Source organism: Cetorhinus maximus, chromosome 1 (genome assembly GCF_964194155.1).
Source record: "Cetorhinus maximus chromosome 1, sCetMax3.hap1.1, whole genome shotgun sequence".
Taxonomy (NCBI): Eukaryota; Metazoa; Chordata; class Chondrichthyes; order Lamniformes; family Cetorhinidae; genus Cetorhinus; species Cetorhinus maximus.
The window spans coordinates 42894274-42909369 of NC_135879.1; the positions used below are offsets into that span (position 1 = coordinate 42894274).

The 15096-nt window shown below is 42.4% G+C and overlaps 1 protein-coding gene across 6 annotated transcripts in view; it reads right to left on the reverse strand.

The window, feature by feature from the left end:
• rapgef2b (Rap guanine nucleotide exchange factor 2b) overlaps positions 1 to 15096 on the reverse strand; it is a 534998-nt gene that overhangs the window by 124242 nt on the left and 395660 nt on the right. For all 6 annotated transcript variants that reach the window (XM_078540424.1, XM_078540432.1, XM_078540414.1 and 3 more), the window contains one exon: positions 2348 to 2506. In XM_078540424.1, the coding sequence (XP_078396550.1) occupies positions 2348 to 2506 (159 nt within the window). The remainder of the gene's footprint in view (positions 1 to 2347; positions 2507 to 15096) is intronic.

Consider the following 15096-nt stretch of genomic DNA (forward strand, 5'->3'; position numbering starts at 1 on the left):
AGGTCTGGATGATGTGTATCCCAGACTGCTGAGGGAGGAGAACGCAGGGGCTCTGACCCAAATTTTTAATTCCTCTCTGGCCATGGGGGAGGTGCCAGAGGACTGGAGAACAGCTAATGTGGTTCCGCTAATTAAGAAGGGTTGTAGAGATAAGCCAGGGAACTACAGGCCAGTGAGTCTCACGTCAGTGGTAGGGAAACTATTGGAGAAAATTCAGAAGGAGAGAATCTATCTCCACTCGGAGGGGCAAGGTTTGATCAGGGATAGTCAGCATGGCTTTGTCAGAGGGAGGTCATGCCTAACAAATTTGATTGAATTTTTTGAGGAGGTGACCAGGTGTGTAGATGAGGGTAGTGCAATTGATGTAGTTTATATGGATTTCAGCAAAGCCTTTGACAAGGTCCCACGTGGGAGACTTATAAAGAAGGCAAATGCACATGGGATACAGGGTAATTTGATAAGGTGGATTCAAAATTGGCTTAGTTGTAGGAGACAGACGGTGATGACAGGAGGCTGCTTCAGTGACTGGAAGCCAGTGTCCAGTGGCGTACCACAGGGATCTGTGCTGGGTCCCCTATTATTCGTCATTTATATAAGCGACATAGATGACTATGTGGGGGGTAGGATTAGTAAATTTGCAGATGACACAAAGATTGGCCGGGTGGTTAACAATGAGGTTGAGTGTCTTGGGCTACAGGAAGATATAGACGGGATGGTCAAATGGGCAGGATAAGTGGCAGATGGAATTTAACCCTGAAAAGCGTAAAGTGATACACTTTGGAAGGAGTAATTTGACAAGGAAGTATTCAATGAACGGCATGACACTACGAAGTTCTGAGGAACAAAGGGGCCTTGGTGTGTGTATCCATAGGTCTCTGAAGGCGGAGGGGCATCTTAGTGGGGTGGTGAAAAAGGCATATGGGGCACTTGCCTTTATCAATCGAGGCACAGATTACAAAATTGGGAGGTCATGTTGGAGTTGTATAGAACCTTGGTGAGGTCACAGCTGGAGTACTGTGTGCAGTTCTGGTCGCCACATTATAGGAAGGATGTGGTTGCACGGGAGAGGGTGCAGAGATTCACCAGGATGTTGCCTGGGATGAAATATTTAAGTTATGAAGAGAGGTTGGATAGACTTGGGTTGTTTTTATTGGAGCAGAGAAGACTGAGGGGCGACCTGATCAAGGTGTACAAGATTATGAGGGGCATGGACAGAATGGATAGGGAGCAGCCGTTCCCCTTAGTTGAAGAGTCAGTCACGAGGGGGCACAAGTTCAAGGTGAGGGGCAGTAGGTTTAGGGGGGGAATGTGAGGAAAAACCTTTTTACCCGGAGGGGGGTGACGGTCTGGAATGCGCTGCCTGGGAGGGTGGTGGAGGCGGGCTGCCTCACATCCTTTAAAAAGTACCTGGATGAGCACTTGGCATGTCATAACATTCAAGGCTATGGTCCAAGTGCTGGTAAATGGGATTAGGTAGGTAGGTCAGGTGTTTCTCATGTGTCGGTGCAGACTCGATGGGCCGAAGGGCTTCTTCTGCACTGTGAGATTCTGTGAAGAATTCGTTTCAATTTTCTAACTTTAGGTTCAGCTCCCCAAAAATGGCATGGAATTATTTGGGAAAGGTTGAAAATACAACGTTATGGTATCATTCAAGTGAGTACTCGTAAAATCTCCAGATATCCAATATGGTCAATGTGTCCTATCATAATATTTTGAAAGTAGAAATTGTTCTTTTAACATAATACCCTTAAAAATAAAATATACATGTGTTCCTTGTTTATGAGTAGCGAGAGGCTAAGGCATTGAAAGGCTGTGATGTTTTAAATGCGAGTTCCTTAAATTAGACACAGAATTACAGGTTAATAAGAATCTCTATAAAGAGTAAACTACTTGATTTTATAGTGAAGTATGGAAAAGTCTTTCAGGCTTACAATTATTCTCATTAAGATCAAATAAAATACATTTCATTTAATTAATTATTTTACATCACAATTTTATTCTGAATTTTTTCTACTGAAAATTGAATTTATTTCACCAAAAAAGTCTAATACAATTCAAACTGAATTAATTTCTTCCCAAAGTAGGATTAATTACACAGTCGGTAGCTAAACACAGAATCTATTGAAACAGCATTAGTTGAAAATGTTACTACAAAAAATCTTTGGGCTTATAGTTAATGGAAATTACTGTAGGCAACAGTGGAATATTTTCCAGTCAGTTGTGAACATGCTGTTGCATCGAATATCATTAATTCAAAATTTTACTTTAATATCATATCCAGAACTTAAAACTCCAACTAGCTTTTAAAATGAAAAACACAGACAATACTGCAAATAAGCTTAATTACCTGGCAGTCATCAGCCTTAGTTTTCATCACTCCCTTCATGTATTCTTTCTCCAAAGTAGGAGACACCCCAAAACTATTGCCCATGCACAGGATTTCGAGTCTTCCATCAGGGTATGTGACTTCTACAGAACCATTTAAAATGACTGACCAAGAATCAAGCTAGCACAAAAGAAATTAAAGCATCAAAAACACTTCCATTACCAGCATCCGCAGTTTTTTCCTTTATCCATTACCAATAAATTCTACTAACAAAACAAAACCAAATAAAATACATTTCAGATAATTCATTCTTTTAATATTACAATTTTATTATGAACATTAATTCTCTCTACTGAAAATTTAGTTTGTTTCACAAAAAGTATGTCTTATACCATGCAGACTGAATTATTTGTTCCCCCAGCAGTGGATTAATGACATTTTCAGTGACTAAACACCATCTATTGAAACCACACTAGTTGAAAAATCGCAGAATCTTTACAGTGCAGGAGGATGCCATTCGGCTCATCAAGTCTGCGCTGGCTCTCTGAAGGAGCATTCCATCTAGTCCCACTCCCCTGCCTTATCCCCGTAACTGTGCATATTATTTTCTTTTCAGGTAGCAATCCAATTAGCTTTTGAATACCTCGATCAAACCTGCCTCCACCATCCTTTCAGGAAGTTTGTTCCAGACTCCAAACCACCCTCTGGGTGAAAACAAAAATTCTCACATCATATTTACTCTTTTTGTCAATTATTTTGAATCTGTGCTCTCTAGTTCTCAATGGTCTCTTAGTGGGAACAGTTTCTCACTATTTACTCTGTCCATACCCCTCAGGATTTTGAATACCTCTATTAAGTCCCCTCTCAGCCTGCTTTTCTCCAAGGAAAAGAGTCCCAACCTCTCCAATCTATCCTCATAGCTACAGTTCTTTATCCCTGGAACCATTCTTGTGAATCTCCTCTGTACGCTCTCCAGTGCCTTCACATCCTTCCTCAAGTATGGCACCCAGAATTGAATGCAGTACTGAAGATGAGCCCTAACTAGTGTCTTACACAAGTGCAATATAACCTCTTTACTTTTGTAATTAATGCCCATTAAATGGCATTAAAAAAAGCCTTAGGGTTTACAGTTAACATAAATGACTGTAGGCAAACAATTTTTGTCTTCCTTAAGATATATACTATAGATTGTGACGTATAAGGCGAGCCCCAATTTTTCAGCCCCAAAAATATGTTGGCATACACTCGGTGTATAAATTGACCCCTCTATTCAGCTATGACGTGTTATACTCGCCTTAGTAGTCAGCCTCAATTTTTCATCTCACAAATGGATGTTTTACTTACTGATACATTATAACTGGGTGCAAGGGATCAAGCAGGCGATACGGGTGTGTTGTGGAGATGCACAGGAGTTTAAGACACGCCCACACAGAGCAGAGCCTGCATGGCTAATGACAGAGATGGCAACCACCCACGCCCATGTCAGTGGTTCACCGTTATACTTGGTATATCAGCCGATGCTTTTCGAGGCTTCACAGGTCGACTTGTACGACGACATAAACAGTATTAAAATGTGGTATATAGGTGTGTTGTCAGCCTAGTTTAAATGGAAACAATCCTATCTCTTGGTTAGTAGCTGCGCGTTAAAACGCTATAGAAACGCTCTACCTCAAGTTCTAGTGTGGCAGAGGGAGTTCTGCATTGTCAGAGGCACCAGCAAAAACATTCAACTGAAGCGCCATTTGCTATCCCTTGTTCCAGTGCTTGTTAAGAATCCCATGGCACTATACAAAGAACAACTGTGGTTCTCCCAGGATCCTAGCAAATATACATCGCTCAAACGTTTTCTTAAACTTTGCCTATAACAGTCAGTGCATTTTAAAAGTTACCCATTATATGTGAACCACTTTGAGATCCTTCTAACAGGTGTGAAAAAGTTTTCTTTTATTTACTTATAAGATGCTTTTTTTAACCTTGGTAAAAAAACAAACTTCAAACAAAAGATTCAAATGTTGATTGGGTGATGTGCCATGCACTGTGCTATAAAGCAAATGGATGCATATTCATGCTCATGCTTTTTGCTAATGAAGTCCTGATATATGTAGACAAAGGGAATCAGAAGGTCCAGGCCCAGAAAAGAATGAAAATCAAAGGGGTATAAAAGTTAAAGGCTGCTCATACAGTCAAATGACTGGTGATGGTGCAGCTGAAAGTCTCCGGCATGGCGGCAGAGGGACCAACTAGGGTAACTGCTCCATCTCTTCTAATCATATAACTCCCTCCCTCCTGGCCTTGCTGTTCACCCAATCAGAGATTCTGTCTCTGGTGGAGCGACAGCAGAAGAAGGAAGCTGGAGCAGCCAGCCTGGGAGAGAGAGAACTTGTGATTGTGGTAGCAGCTCCTCACAGATTTAGTCTCTCCCACACTCGCTGTTCCTCCAATCATAGTTCTGCAGTCAGTTCCCAGTCTCACTGACTGACAGCAGAGTTGTGATATTTTTTAAAACAACCTACAGTGGACTAGCCCTGAAGGTGGGAACATATGTGTGAAATGGTGGATTTTTGAGAAGCTAATGCCAGAAATTCATCAAACAGTGGAAATTTCTCTTCTCTGAGACATGTGGTCTGAATTTCAGCTAAGTTCAATAGGACACTGAAGTTGCGAACAGTTTGACATGATGGAGATGGAATTATTTTATTCTTTCATGGGGCGTGGGCATCCCAAGCAATGGCAGCATTTGATGTCAATCCCTAATTGCCCTTTGAGGGCAGTTAAAAGACAACCACGTTGCTGCGGTTCTGGAGTAACATGTAGGCCAGATGACAGATTTCTTCCCCTAAAGGACATTAGTGAACCAGATAGGTTTTTATGAGAATTGATGGCGCTTTCATGGTGACGATGACTGAGACTAGCTTTAATTCTAGATTAATTAATTGATTTTAAATTCCACCAGCTGCCTTGGGGGAACTTGAACCTGCGTCCCCAGAGCAATAGCCTGGACCTCTGGATTACTAGTTCAGTGCCATTACCGCTATGTCACCGTTTTCCCCCATAGGTAGTAAGGAAATATGTGTTTGTGGGAGGTATCGAAGACAATGGTTTTGGTCCTCCAATATTTAGTTGGAGCAAATTTCTCCACATTCAGTACTGGATGCCAAACAGACAGTGTGACAGATTATAGACAGTGGAGAGGTCAAAAATGGTGGTAGTGAGGTAGAGGTGGGTGTCATCAGGATACATGTGAAATGGTAAGCAAGGTTTTTTTTTACAATTGTGCACAGGAATACTTATCAGCTGATAAAAGTACAAGAGAAATGCCCTTGACCACAGAGATACCAGTACCCCATGCACACCCCAAACCACAACAGAGGAAAATTCCAGTTGCAATTGGCTCCAGACATCATTAAAGCATTGGTCCAAACATGAACAAAAGAGCTGAATTGAAGGGGCGAGTTGAGAGTGACTGCTCTTGACATCTAGGTAGCATTCGACCAAGTGTGGCATCAAGGAGCCTTAGAAAATTTGAAGCCAATGGGAAGCCAGTGGAAACCTCTCTACTGGTTGGAACCACACTTAGCACAAGGGAGATGTTTGCGATTGGTGGAGGTCAATCATCTCAGCCCCAGGACATTGCTACATCTCAGGGCCGTGCCCTAACCCCAACATCTTCAACTACTTCAATGTTCTTCCCTCCTTCATAAAGGTTAGAAATAGAAATGTTCGGTGATGATTGCACAATGTTCATCACCATTTGCGATTCCTCAGAAAATGAAGCAGTCCAGGACAGCATTCAGGCTTGGGCGTTACCATTGCTGAATCCCGGGGTGGAACACTGCCAAGTGTGAAGGAGATTTCATTCTTTTCCTAATATTACTGTGGGATACGGAAGCAGGCTTGTGGGGGTTGTGTGTGTGTGTGTGTGTGACTAATTTAATTAAACTGAAGACAAATCAGACTGCAAGATTTAAATCATCAAAGAGGTTAGGTGTAAAAACAGGCATTTTGAAATGGAAATGGACGAGCTAACATTAGCAATAGTAGGTAAATTGAGATGCTGTTTGAATTTCAAAGGGGAATTAGAAGGTGACATGGAAAATGTTTGCATCTTGCAGGAGCTCACAGGTAAACAAGTAGTGGGGATATCATATCTTTATTGACCCAAAAGCAAAGACAAGATGGAAACAAGAAAGATTTTTATATTCTGGGAAAAGTAAGGTTTAAAACACTGGATTTAATGAATAAATGGGGAGAAAATATGTTTAAGGAAAGACTGAAAGCTGTATGAGAAGTGGCCATGTTAGATCTTGAAGAGTGAACTGTGAAGTATCAGCTTCGAGTCATCTCAGAGAAGTGCTTACTCATTCCAGAAAGCAAAGTTTTGTTGAAAGCTTTGGAATTCCATTGTCGAGTGAGAGGGAGAGGGAAGCCCTGTGAAATACCTCCCTTTTAGCAACAATGGGTGCCTTGTGGTAATATTACTGGATGTTTTATAGATTAAGAATCTATTTGGACTGTTGCCTGGAAAGGGTGTTTATTTTGGGAGTCTAGCGAAGTAGAAATCTCTTGGGGAATGTTGTAAGACTAAATTTGACTATGTAACTGTAATTTTGTATGTTTAAGCTTTCGTTTCTTTTGTTAATAAATGTTTTCATTTAATATTTAAAATCTCCAAAAGTGGTAGTGGACACTTTACTTCTGATTTCAGTGCACATACCTTCTCGTAATAAAAATACAAATTACAAATCGTTGCGATAGCTTGGCCAAGTTTCCCTTTGGGATTTTGTCAGCCAGGCAAGTACCACCTGCCATATCATAACACCAGAAACTTAACTGGACCAGCCATATAAATATTGTGGCTACAAGAGCATGTCAAAGGCTGGGAATTCTGTGGTGAGTAACTTACCTCCTGACTTCAAAAGCCTGTTCACCATCTACAAGGCAAAAGTCGAGTGTGTGATGGAATACTCCCAACTTGCCTGGATGTGCACAGCTCCAACAATGCTCAAGAGTCTTGATACCATCCAGGGCAAAGCAGCCAACTTGATTGGCATCCCATCTGCCACTTTAAACATTCACTCCCTCCATCACCACTTTGGCTGCAGTGTTACCATGTACAAGATGCACTGTAGCCACTCACTAAAGCTTCCTTGACAGCACCTTTCAAATCTCCAACCTCTACCTCCTGGAAGAACAAGGGCAACAGATGCATGGGAACACTAGCACCTACTAGTTCCCTCCAAGTCATACACCATCCTGACTTCGAAATTTATCGCCTTTCGTTCATTGTTGCTGGGTCAAAATCCAACAAACAGACTTGATGGGCCGAATGGCCTCCCTCTCTTCCATAAATGGCTCTATCATTCTATGACATGGACTGCCGTGGTTCAAGAAGGCTGCTCATCACCGCCATCTCAAGGGCAATTAGGGATGGGCAAAAATTGCTAATTTGGCCAGTGATGCCTGCATCCCATGAACATATTAAAAAAGGCAAGGGGACAAAAAATGTTTTCAATTTGATTTTTTAAAAATCAATTATTTTTAAATTTATTTGTTCACAGGGTATTGGCATCTCTGGCTATACCAGCATTTATTGCCCATCCTTAATTGCCCTTGAAGAGGTGGTGGTGAGCCACCTTCTCAAACTGTTGCAGTCCATGTGGTGTACGTACACCCAGAGTGCGGTTAAAAGGAGTTCCAGGGTTTTGATTCAGTGACAGTGAAGGAATGGTGATATAGTTCCAAGTAAGGATGGTACTCAGATTGGAGGGGAACTTGCAGGTAGTGGTGTTTACATGTATCTGCTGCCTTTGTCCTTCTTGGAAGCAAAGGTCATGGGTTTGGAAAGTGCTGTCCAAGGAGCCTTGGTGAGTTGCTGCAGTGCATCTTCTAAATGGTACACAATGCTGCCACTGTGCATTGGTGGTGGAGGCAGTGAATGTTTAAGGTGGTGGATGGAGCACCAACCAATTGGGCTGCTTTCTACTGGATGGTGTTGAGTTTCTGGAGTGTTGTTGGAGCTGTACTCATTCAGGCAAGCGGAGAGTATTCCATCATGCTCCTGTCTTGGGCTTTTCAGATGGTAAAAATGCTTTGGGAGTCAAGAAGTGAGCTACTCACCTCAGAATTCCAAGCCTCTGACTTGCTCTTGTAACCACAGTATTTATGTGGCTGGTCCAGTTAATGGTAACCCCCAGAATGTTGATAGTGGGGGATTCAACAATGTTATGGCCATTGAATGCCAAGGGTAGATGGTTAAATTTTGTTGTTACAGAATATTATACTGTGATATATAATGCTATTAATATTAAAATAATTGGCAAAAGGATCTGTAACAAGTGAAATTGTCTGAGAATGTATTAAATCATTCAAAAATGTCGGTTCAATGCATTCTTTATGCTTGCTGCTAACTGAACAATATTCCTTTAAAGGTAAGATAAAATTTGGTTAACTAGGCACTGTAAATTTGTACTGCTAGCATCACTTGTCTTCAATCAATGAAGCAGGACAATCTTCCGATTTAAAATGTATCACCAAACAAAATGGTCAACAAATAAGCGGCTACACTTCTACCAAACAATTTTGTGAACAATTCACTTGCTTTGATTCAGCCCATCAGATGAGCGATATTTAGTGGCAATACTGGATAAAACTCTTTTCCCTGTTTTACTGTTCTTTATTCAATCATATTGATTATTTTACAATGCACTACAACTTTGGAAGAGAAGCCATCATTATGTCACTCTTTTTGTCAATGTGATACAATTCAAATAATTCACTATGTGTGGTTCTCATTTTTTCTCACTAGTGTTGTTGTCAGGCCGCCTTGTTTAATATCCAACCTTGAATGAACTATAACTTCCTTCAGTTAAACATTTGGAAAGCTGAAGTTGTTGTTGTCTTGAGCTTGTGTCACAAACTCCCGTACCATCGCTACCTATTCCATCCACCAGCCCCATCCGGTCATCATCTCAAGCTGATCACACTGTTCAGCATCCCAATTAATCTCTAGCCCTATAACCCTCGGTCACCTCCTGCCACACCCCACACACCACCCCACCCCCCCCGCCAGTCCCCGAGCCCCAACCACCCCCCCAGGCCTCACTGAACTCTTAATTCTTCTGACTGGCAGTTTGTACATCTCGCTGGATGCGTTCAGCCATCTAACTCCAAATTCAGGAATTGACCTCAAGTCAATTGCCTCTTTGCCTCTACATCTGCTTTAAGGCCCTCCTTAGAACTCAGTTTTCTGACCAAACTTTTGGTCATCCCCTCCTAACATCACCTTTTGTCTCAGCATAAATGTTTGCCTGCTAATGCCTTAAGTGAAGCACCAAGGGATGTTTTTCTACGTAAAAACAAGTTGTATTGTTTTTATATTCGTTCATAGGATGTGGGCATTGCTGGCTAGGTCAGTGTTTATTACCCATCCTTAACTGCCCTTGGGAAGGTGGTGGTTTGTTGCCTTTCTGAACCGCTGCTGTCCATTTGTTCCAGGAGCACTCACAATGCTGTTAGGAAGGGAGTTCAGGTATTTTGAGCCAGTGAAAGTGAAAGAACAGCAGCACAGTTCCAAGTCAGGATGGTGTGTGACTTGGAGGGGAACTTGCAGGCGGTGGTGTTCCCGTTCATTTGCTGCCCTTGTCCTTCTAGATGGTAGAAATCGTGGGCTTGGAAAGTGCTGTCCAAGGAGCCTTAGTGAGTTGCTGCAGTGCATCTTCTACATGTTACACACTGCTGCCACTGTGCGCGGTGGCGGAGGGAGTGATGCTTATTGTGGTGGAGGGGTGCCAATTAAGCAGTCTGCTTTGTCCTGGATGGTGTCAAGCATCTTGAGTGTTGTTGAAGCTGCAATCACCCAGCCAAGTGGAGTGTATTCCATCACACTCCTGACTTGTGCCTTGTGTTGGACAAGCTTTGGGGAGTTAGGAGGTGAGTTACTCTCCACAGAATTCCCAGCCTCTGACCTGCTCTTATAGCCACAGTGTTTATATGCTGCTCCAGTTCAGTTTCTGGTCAATGGAAACTTCCATGATGTTGATAGTGGGGTAATTAGCCATGGTAATGCCATTGAATGTCATGGGGAGATGGTTAGATTCTCCCTTGTTGGGGATGGTCATTGTCTGGCACTTGTGTAGCGCAATTGTTACTTGCCACTTAGCCCAAGCATGAACATTGTCCGGTCTTGCTGACATTAACTACTTCAGTATCTGAGGAGTCATGAATGGTGCTGAACATTGTGCAATCGTCCACGAATATCCTCACTTCTGCCCTTATGGTGTAGGGAAGGTAATTGATGAAACAGTTGATGATGGTTGGGCATAGGACACTACCCTGAGGTACTCCTGCAGCACTGTCTCGGGACTGAGATGATTGGTCTCCAACAACCATAACTATCTTCTTTTGTGATGGAATGACTCCACCCTGTGGAGAGATTTCCCTCTGATTGCCATTAACTTTAGTTTTGCTAGGTTTCCTTGATGCCACACTCGGTCAAATGCTGCCTTGTTGTTAAGGGCAATCATTCTCACTTCACCTCACCTCGAGTTCAGCTCTTTTGTCCATGTTTCAACGAAAGTTGTAATGAGGTCAGGGGCTGAGTGATCCTGGCGAAACCCAAACTGAGTTTCAGTGAAGCTGGATTTCCATGTACCTTACAGTGCAGTTGGCCACAGCATATATTACCTTTATTTAAAAACTAATAATTATGATGTCATTCTGCTGCACTCATTTAATTGAAATTTTCACTATTCCATATACAATTCATGAAAATCAATTAGCCTTGGGTCTGCTGGAATTCTTCGTGGAGATGTAGCAAATGGATGAACATGATCTAATAGGTATAATTTATTTGAATTTTCCAGGAAAAAATTGATTATGAGAGACTTGAAATGGTTATAGCATGCCCTATTAATAGAAAATTACTTAGTTGAATAAAAAACTAGCTCGACTACAGAAACCATACGCTGATAATAAATGAAAAAAAGCTCTAACTGGGGACACTGACAAATTAAAGTCCAAGAAGGTTTATTGCAAGCTCCTATTTCATTCCTTTATAATTCTATTCCTCTAGAAATGTACTTGTGTTTTGCAGTTTTATGTTTTACATGCGTATCTACTTTTAATGATTTGTGAACCATTTCCACTTTAAAATTTTATTTTCAAATGAGTAGATGGCCTCTTTATTCCTTGAAGAGGCATATCAGGATGCATCATGGGATTACCCAGGCTTGGCCAAGTTGCAGATATAAGTTTTAGAAAAAGTGCTTGCAGTTTAAAAAAAAACTAGAATAAATATGACCTTTTGGCCAGGCCCAGAAGTTAATGACTAGCCTATGGATCAGTCCATGGTAAAGCTAAAGGAATGTGACCTTTGGGTCAGGATAAAATAAGTTGATGAATAGGCTATAAGTTATACTGTAATAAACTGAAAGCTTGACCCCAGGGTCAAGATATAAAGATGACTAGGCACAGCAGCAAAATATCAGGATAGACAATCAAAGTTTATGTTTTGGAATGAATTGTGAACATTGTTTGTGCTAAAGGTCAGGTCATTCCATGATTGTTTTACAAATTCCTCTGGAACTACGAAGGTGGTGAACAGGTCCATAAGACCATGAGACATAGGATCAGAAGTTAGGCCATTCGGCCCATCGAGTCTGCTCCGCCATTCAATCATGGCTGATAAGTTTCTCAACCCCATTCTCCCGCCTTCTCCCTGTAACCTTTGATCCCCTTACCAATCAAGAACCTATCTATCTTGGTCTTAAATACACTCAATGACCTGGCCTCCACAGCCTTCTGTGGCAATGAATTCCATAGATTCACCACTCTCTGGCTAAAGAAGTTTCTCCTCATCTCTGTTCTATAAGGTCTTCCTTTTACTCTGAGGCTGTGCCCTCGGGTCCTAGTCTCTCCCACTAATGGAAACATCTTCCCCACGTCCACTCTATCCAGGCCTTTCAGCATTTTGTAAGTTTCAATCAGGTCCCCCCTCATCCTTCTAAACTCCATCGAGTATAGACCCAGAGTCCTCAAACGTTCCTCATATGTTAAGCCTTTCATTCCTGGGATCGTTCTCGTGAACCTCCTCTCGACCCTCTCCAGGGCCAGCACATCCTTCCTTAGATACGGGGCCCAAAATTGCTCACAATATTCTAAATGTGGTCTGACCAGAGCCTTATAAAGCATCAGCAGCACATCCCTGCTTTTATATTGTAGTCCTCTCGAAATAAATGCCAACATTGCATTTGCCTTCCTAACTACTGACTCAACCTGCAAGTTAACCTTAAGAGAATCCTGGACTAGGACTCCCAAGTCTCTTTGCACTCCAGATTTCGGAATTCTCTCCCCATTTAGAAAATAGTCTATGCCTCTATTCTTCCTACCAAAGTGCATGACCTCACACTTCCCCACGTTGTATTCCATCTGCCACTTCTTTGCCCATTCTCCTAACCTGTCCAAATCCTTCTGCAGCCACCCCGCCTCCTCAATACTACCTGTCCCTCCACCTATCTTTGTATCATCTGCAAACTTAGCCAGGACGCCCTCAGTTCCTTCATCCAGATCATTAATGTATAAAGTGAAAAGTTGTGGTCCCAACACTGACCCCTGCGGAACTCCACTAGTCACCGGCCGCCATCCTGAGAAGGACCCCCTTATCCCCACTCTCTGCCTCCTGCCAGACAGCCAGTCTTCTATCCATGCTAGTACCTTGCCTCTAACACCATGGGCTCTCATCTTACTGAGCAGCCTCCTGTGCGGCACCTTGTCAAAGGCCTTCTGGAAGTCCAAGGTAACATCCATTGGCTCTCCTTTGTCTAACCTGCTCGTTTCCTCCTCAAAGAATTCTAACAGATTTGTCAGGCATGACCTCCCCTTGATGAAACCATGCTGACTTTGCCCTATTTTACCATGCACTTCAAAGTATTCTGAAATCTCATCCTTAATAATGGAGTCTAAAATCTTACCAACGACCGAGGTCAAGCTAATTGGCCTATAATTTCCCGTCTTTTGCCTCACTCCCTTCTTAAACAGGGAGGTTACATTAGTGATTTTCCAGTCCTCTAGGACCCTCCCTGACTCGAGTGATTCCTGAAAGATCACCACTAACGCCTCCACTATCTCTTCAGCTATCTCCTTCAGAACTCTGGGGTGTAATCCATCTGGTCCAGGTGATTTATCCACCTTCAGACCTTTCAGTTTTCCTAGCACCTTCTCCTTGGTAATGACCACCATACTCACCTCTGCCCCCCCCGACTCTCTTGAACTTTGGGGATGTTACTCATGTCTTCCACCATGAAGATTGACGCAAAGTACCTATTCAGTTCCTCCGCCATTTCTTTGTTCCCCACTACTACTTCTCCAGTGTCATTTTCCAGCGGCCCAATGTCCACTTTTGCCTCTCTCTTACCCTTTATATATCTAAAAAAACTCTTGCAATCTTCTTTTATATTACTGGCTAGTTTACCCTTATATTTAATCTTCTCCCTCCTTATTTCTTTTTTAGTTCTCCTCTGTTGGTCTTTGTTGGCTTCCCAATCCCCTGGTTTCCCACTGCTCTTCACCGTATTGTTTGCTTTCTCTTTAGCTTTTATGTTGTCCCTAACTTCCCTTGTCAGCCATGGTTGCCTCGTCCTCCCTTTAGTATGCTTCTTCTTCCTAGGGATACATTTTTGCTCTGTCTCCCAAATTACTCCCAGAAACTCCTGCCATTGCTGTTCCACTGTCTTTCCTGCTAGGCTCATCTCCCAGTCAATTCTGGTCAGCTCCTCCCTCATGCCTCTGTAGTTGCCTTTATTCAACTGTAATACCGTTACATCTGATTCCAGCTTTTTCCTCTCAAATTGCAGGGTAAATTCTATCATATTATGGTCACTTTGTCCTAAGGGTTCCTTCACCTTAAGCTCCCTTATCAAATCTGCCTCATTACACATCACTAAATCTAGAATTGCCTGTTCCCTAGTGGGCTCCACCACAAGCTGCTCCAAAAATCCATCTCGTAGACATTCCACAAATTCTTTTTCTTGGGATCCACTACCAACCTGATTTTCCCAGTCTACCTGCATATTGAAATCCCCCATGATCACTGTAACCTTGGCTTTCTTACACGCTTTTTCTATCTCCTGCTGTATCTTGTGCCCCTACTGTTCGGAGGCCTGTACATAACTCCCATTATGGTTTTTTAACCTTTGCGGTTCCTCAACTCTACCCACACAGATTTTACATCATCTGACCCTACGTCATTTCTTGCTATCAATTTAATTTCATTTCTTACTAACAAAGCAACCCCACCCCCTCTGCCAACCTGCCTATCTTTTCGATAGGATGTATATCCTTGGATATTTAGCTCCCAGTCCTGATCCCCTTGCAGCCATGTCTCCGTGATGCCCACCACATCATACCTGTTAATTTCAATCTGCGCCACAAGTTCATTTACCTTATTTCGTATACTGCGTGCATTCAGATACAACACCTTCAGTCCTGCATTTCCCGTCCCCTTTCTCATTGTCGTCCCTTTATCTGATGTGCTTGAAGTTAGATTCCTAGCCCTTTCCAAACACTCTGTCCTATTTTGTGTTCTGGGGACTTTAATAGCCTCTCCTGGGCTCTCCTTTCTTTTCAGTTTTTTCATAATTTTCCATGAAGTTGAATCCACCCCCCCCACACGCTTACCTCCTGCTTTGTTTCCCATTAGTCATACTTCTTGGAGTTTTGCCCTTCCCTCCCCCCACCACTTTCTAGTTTAAAGTCCTGATGACCACCCTTTTTAC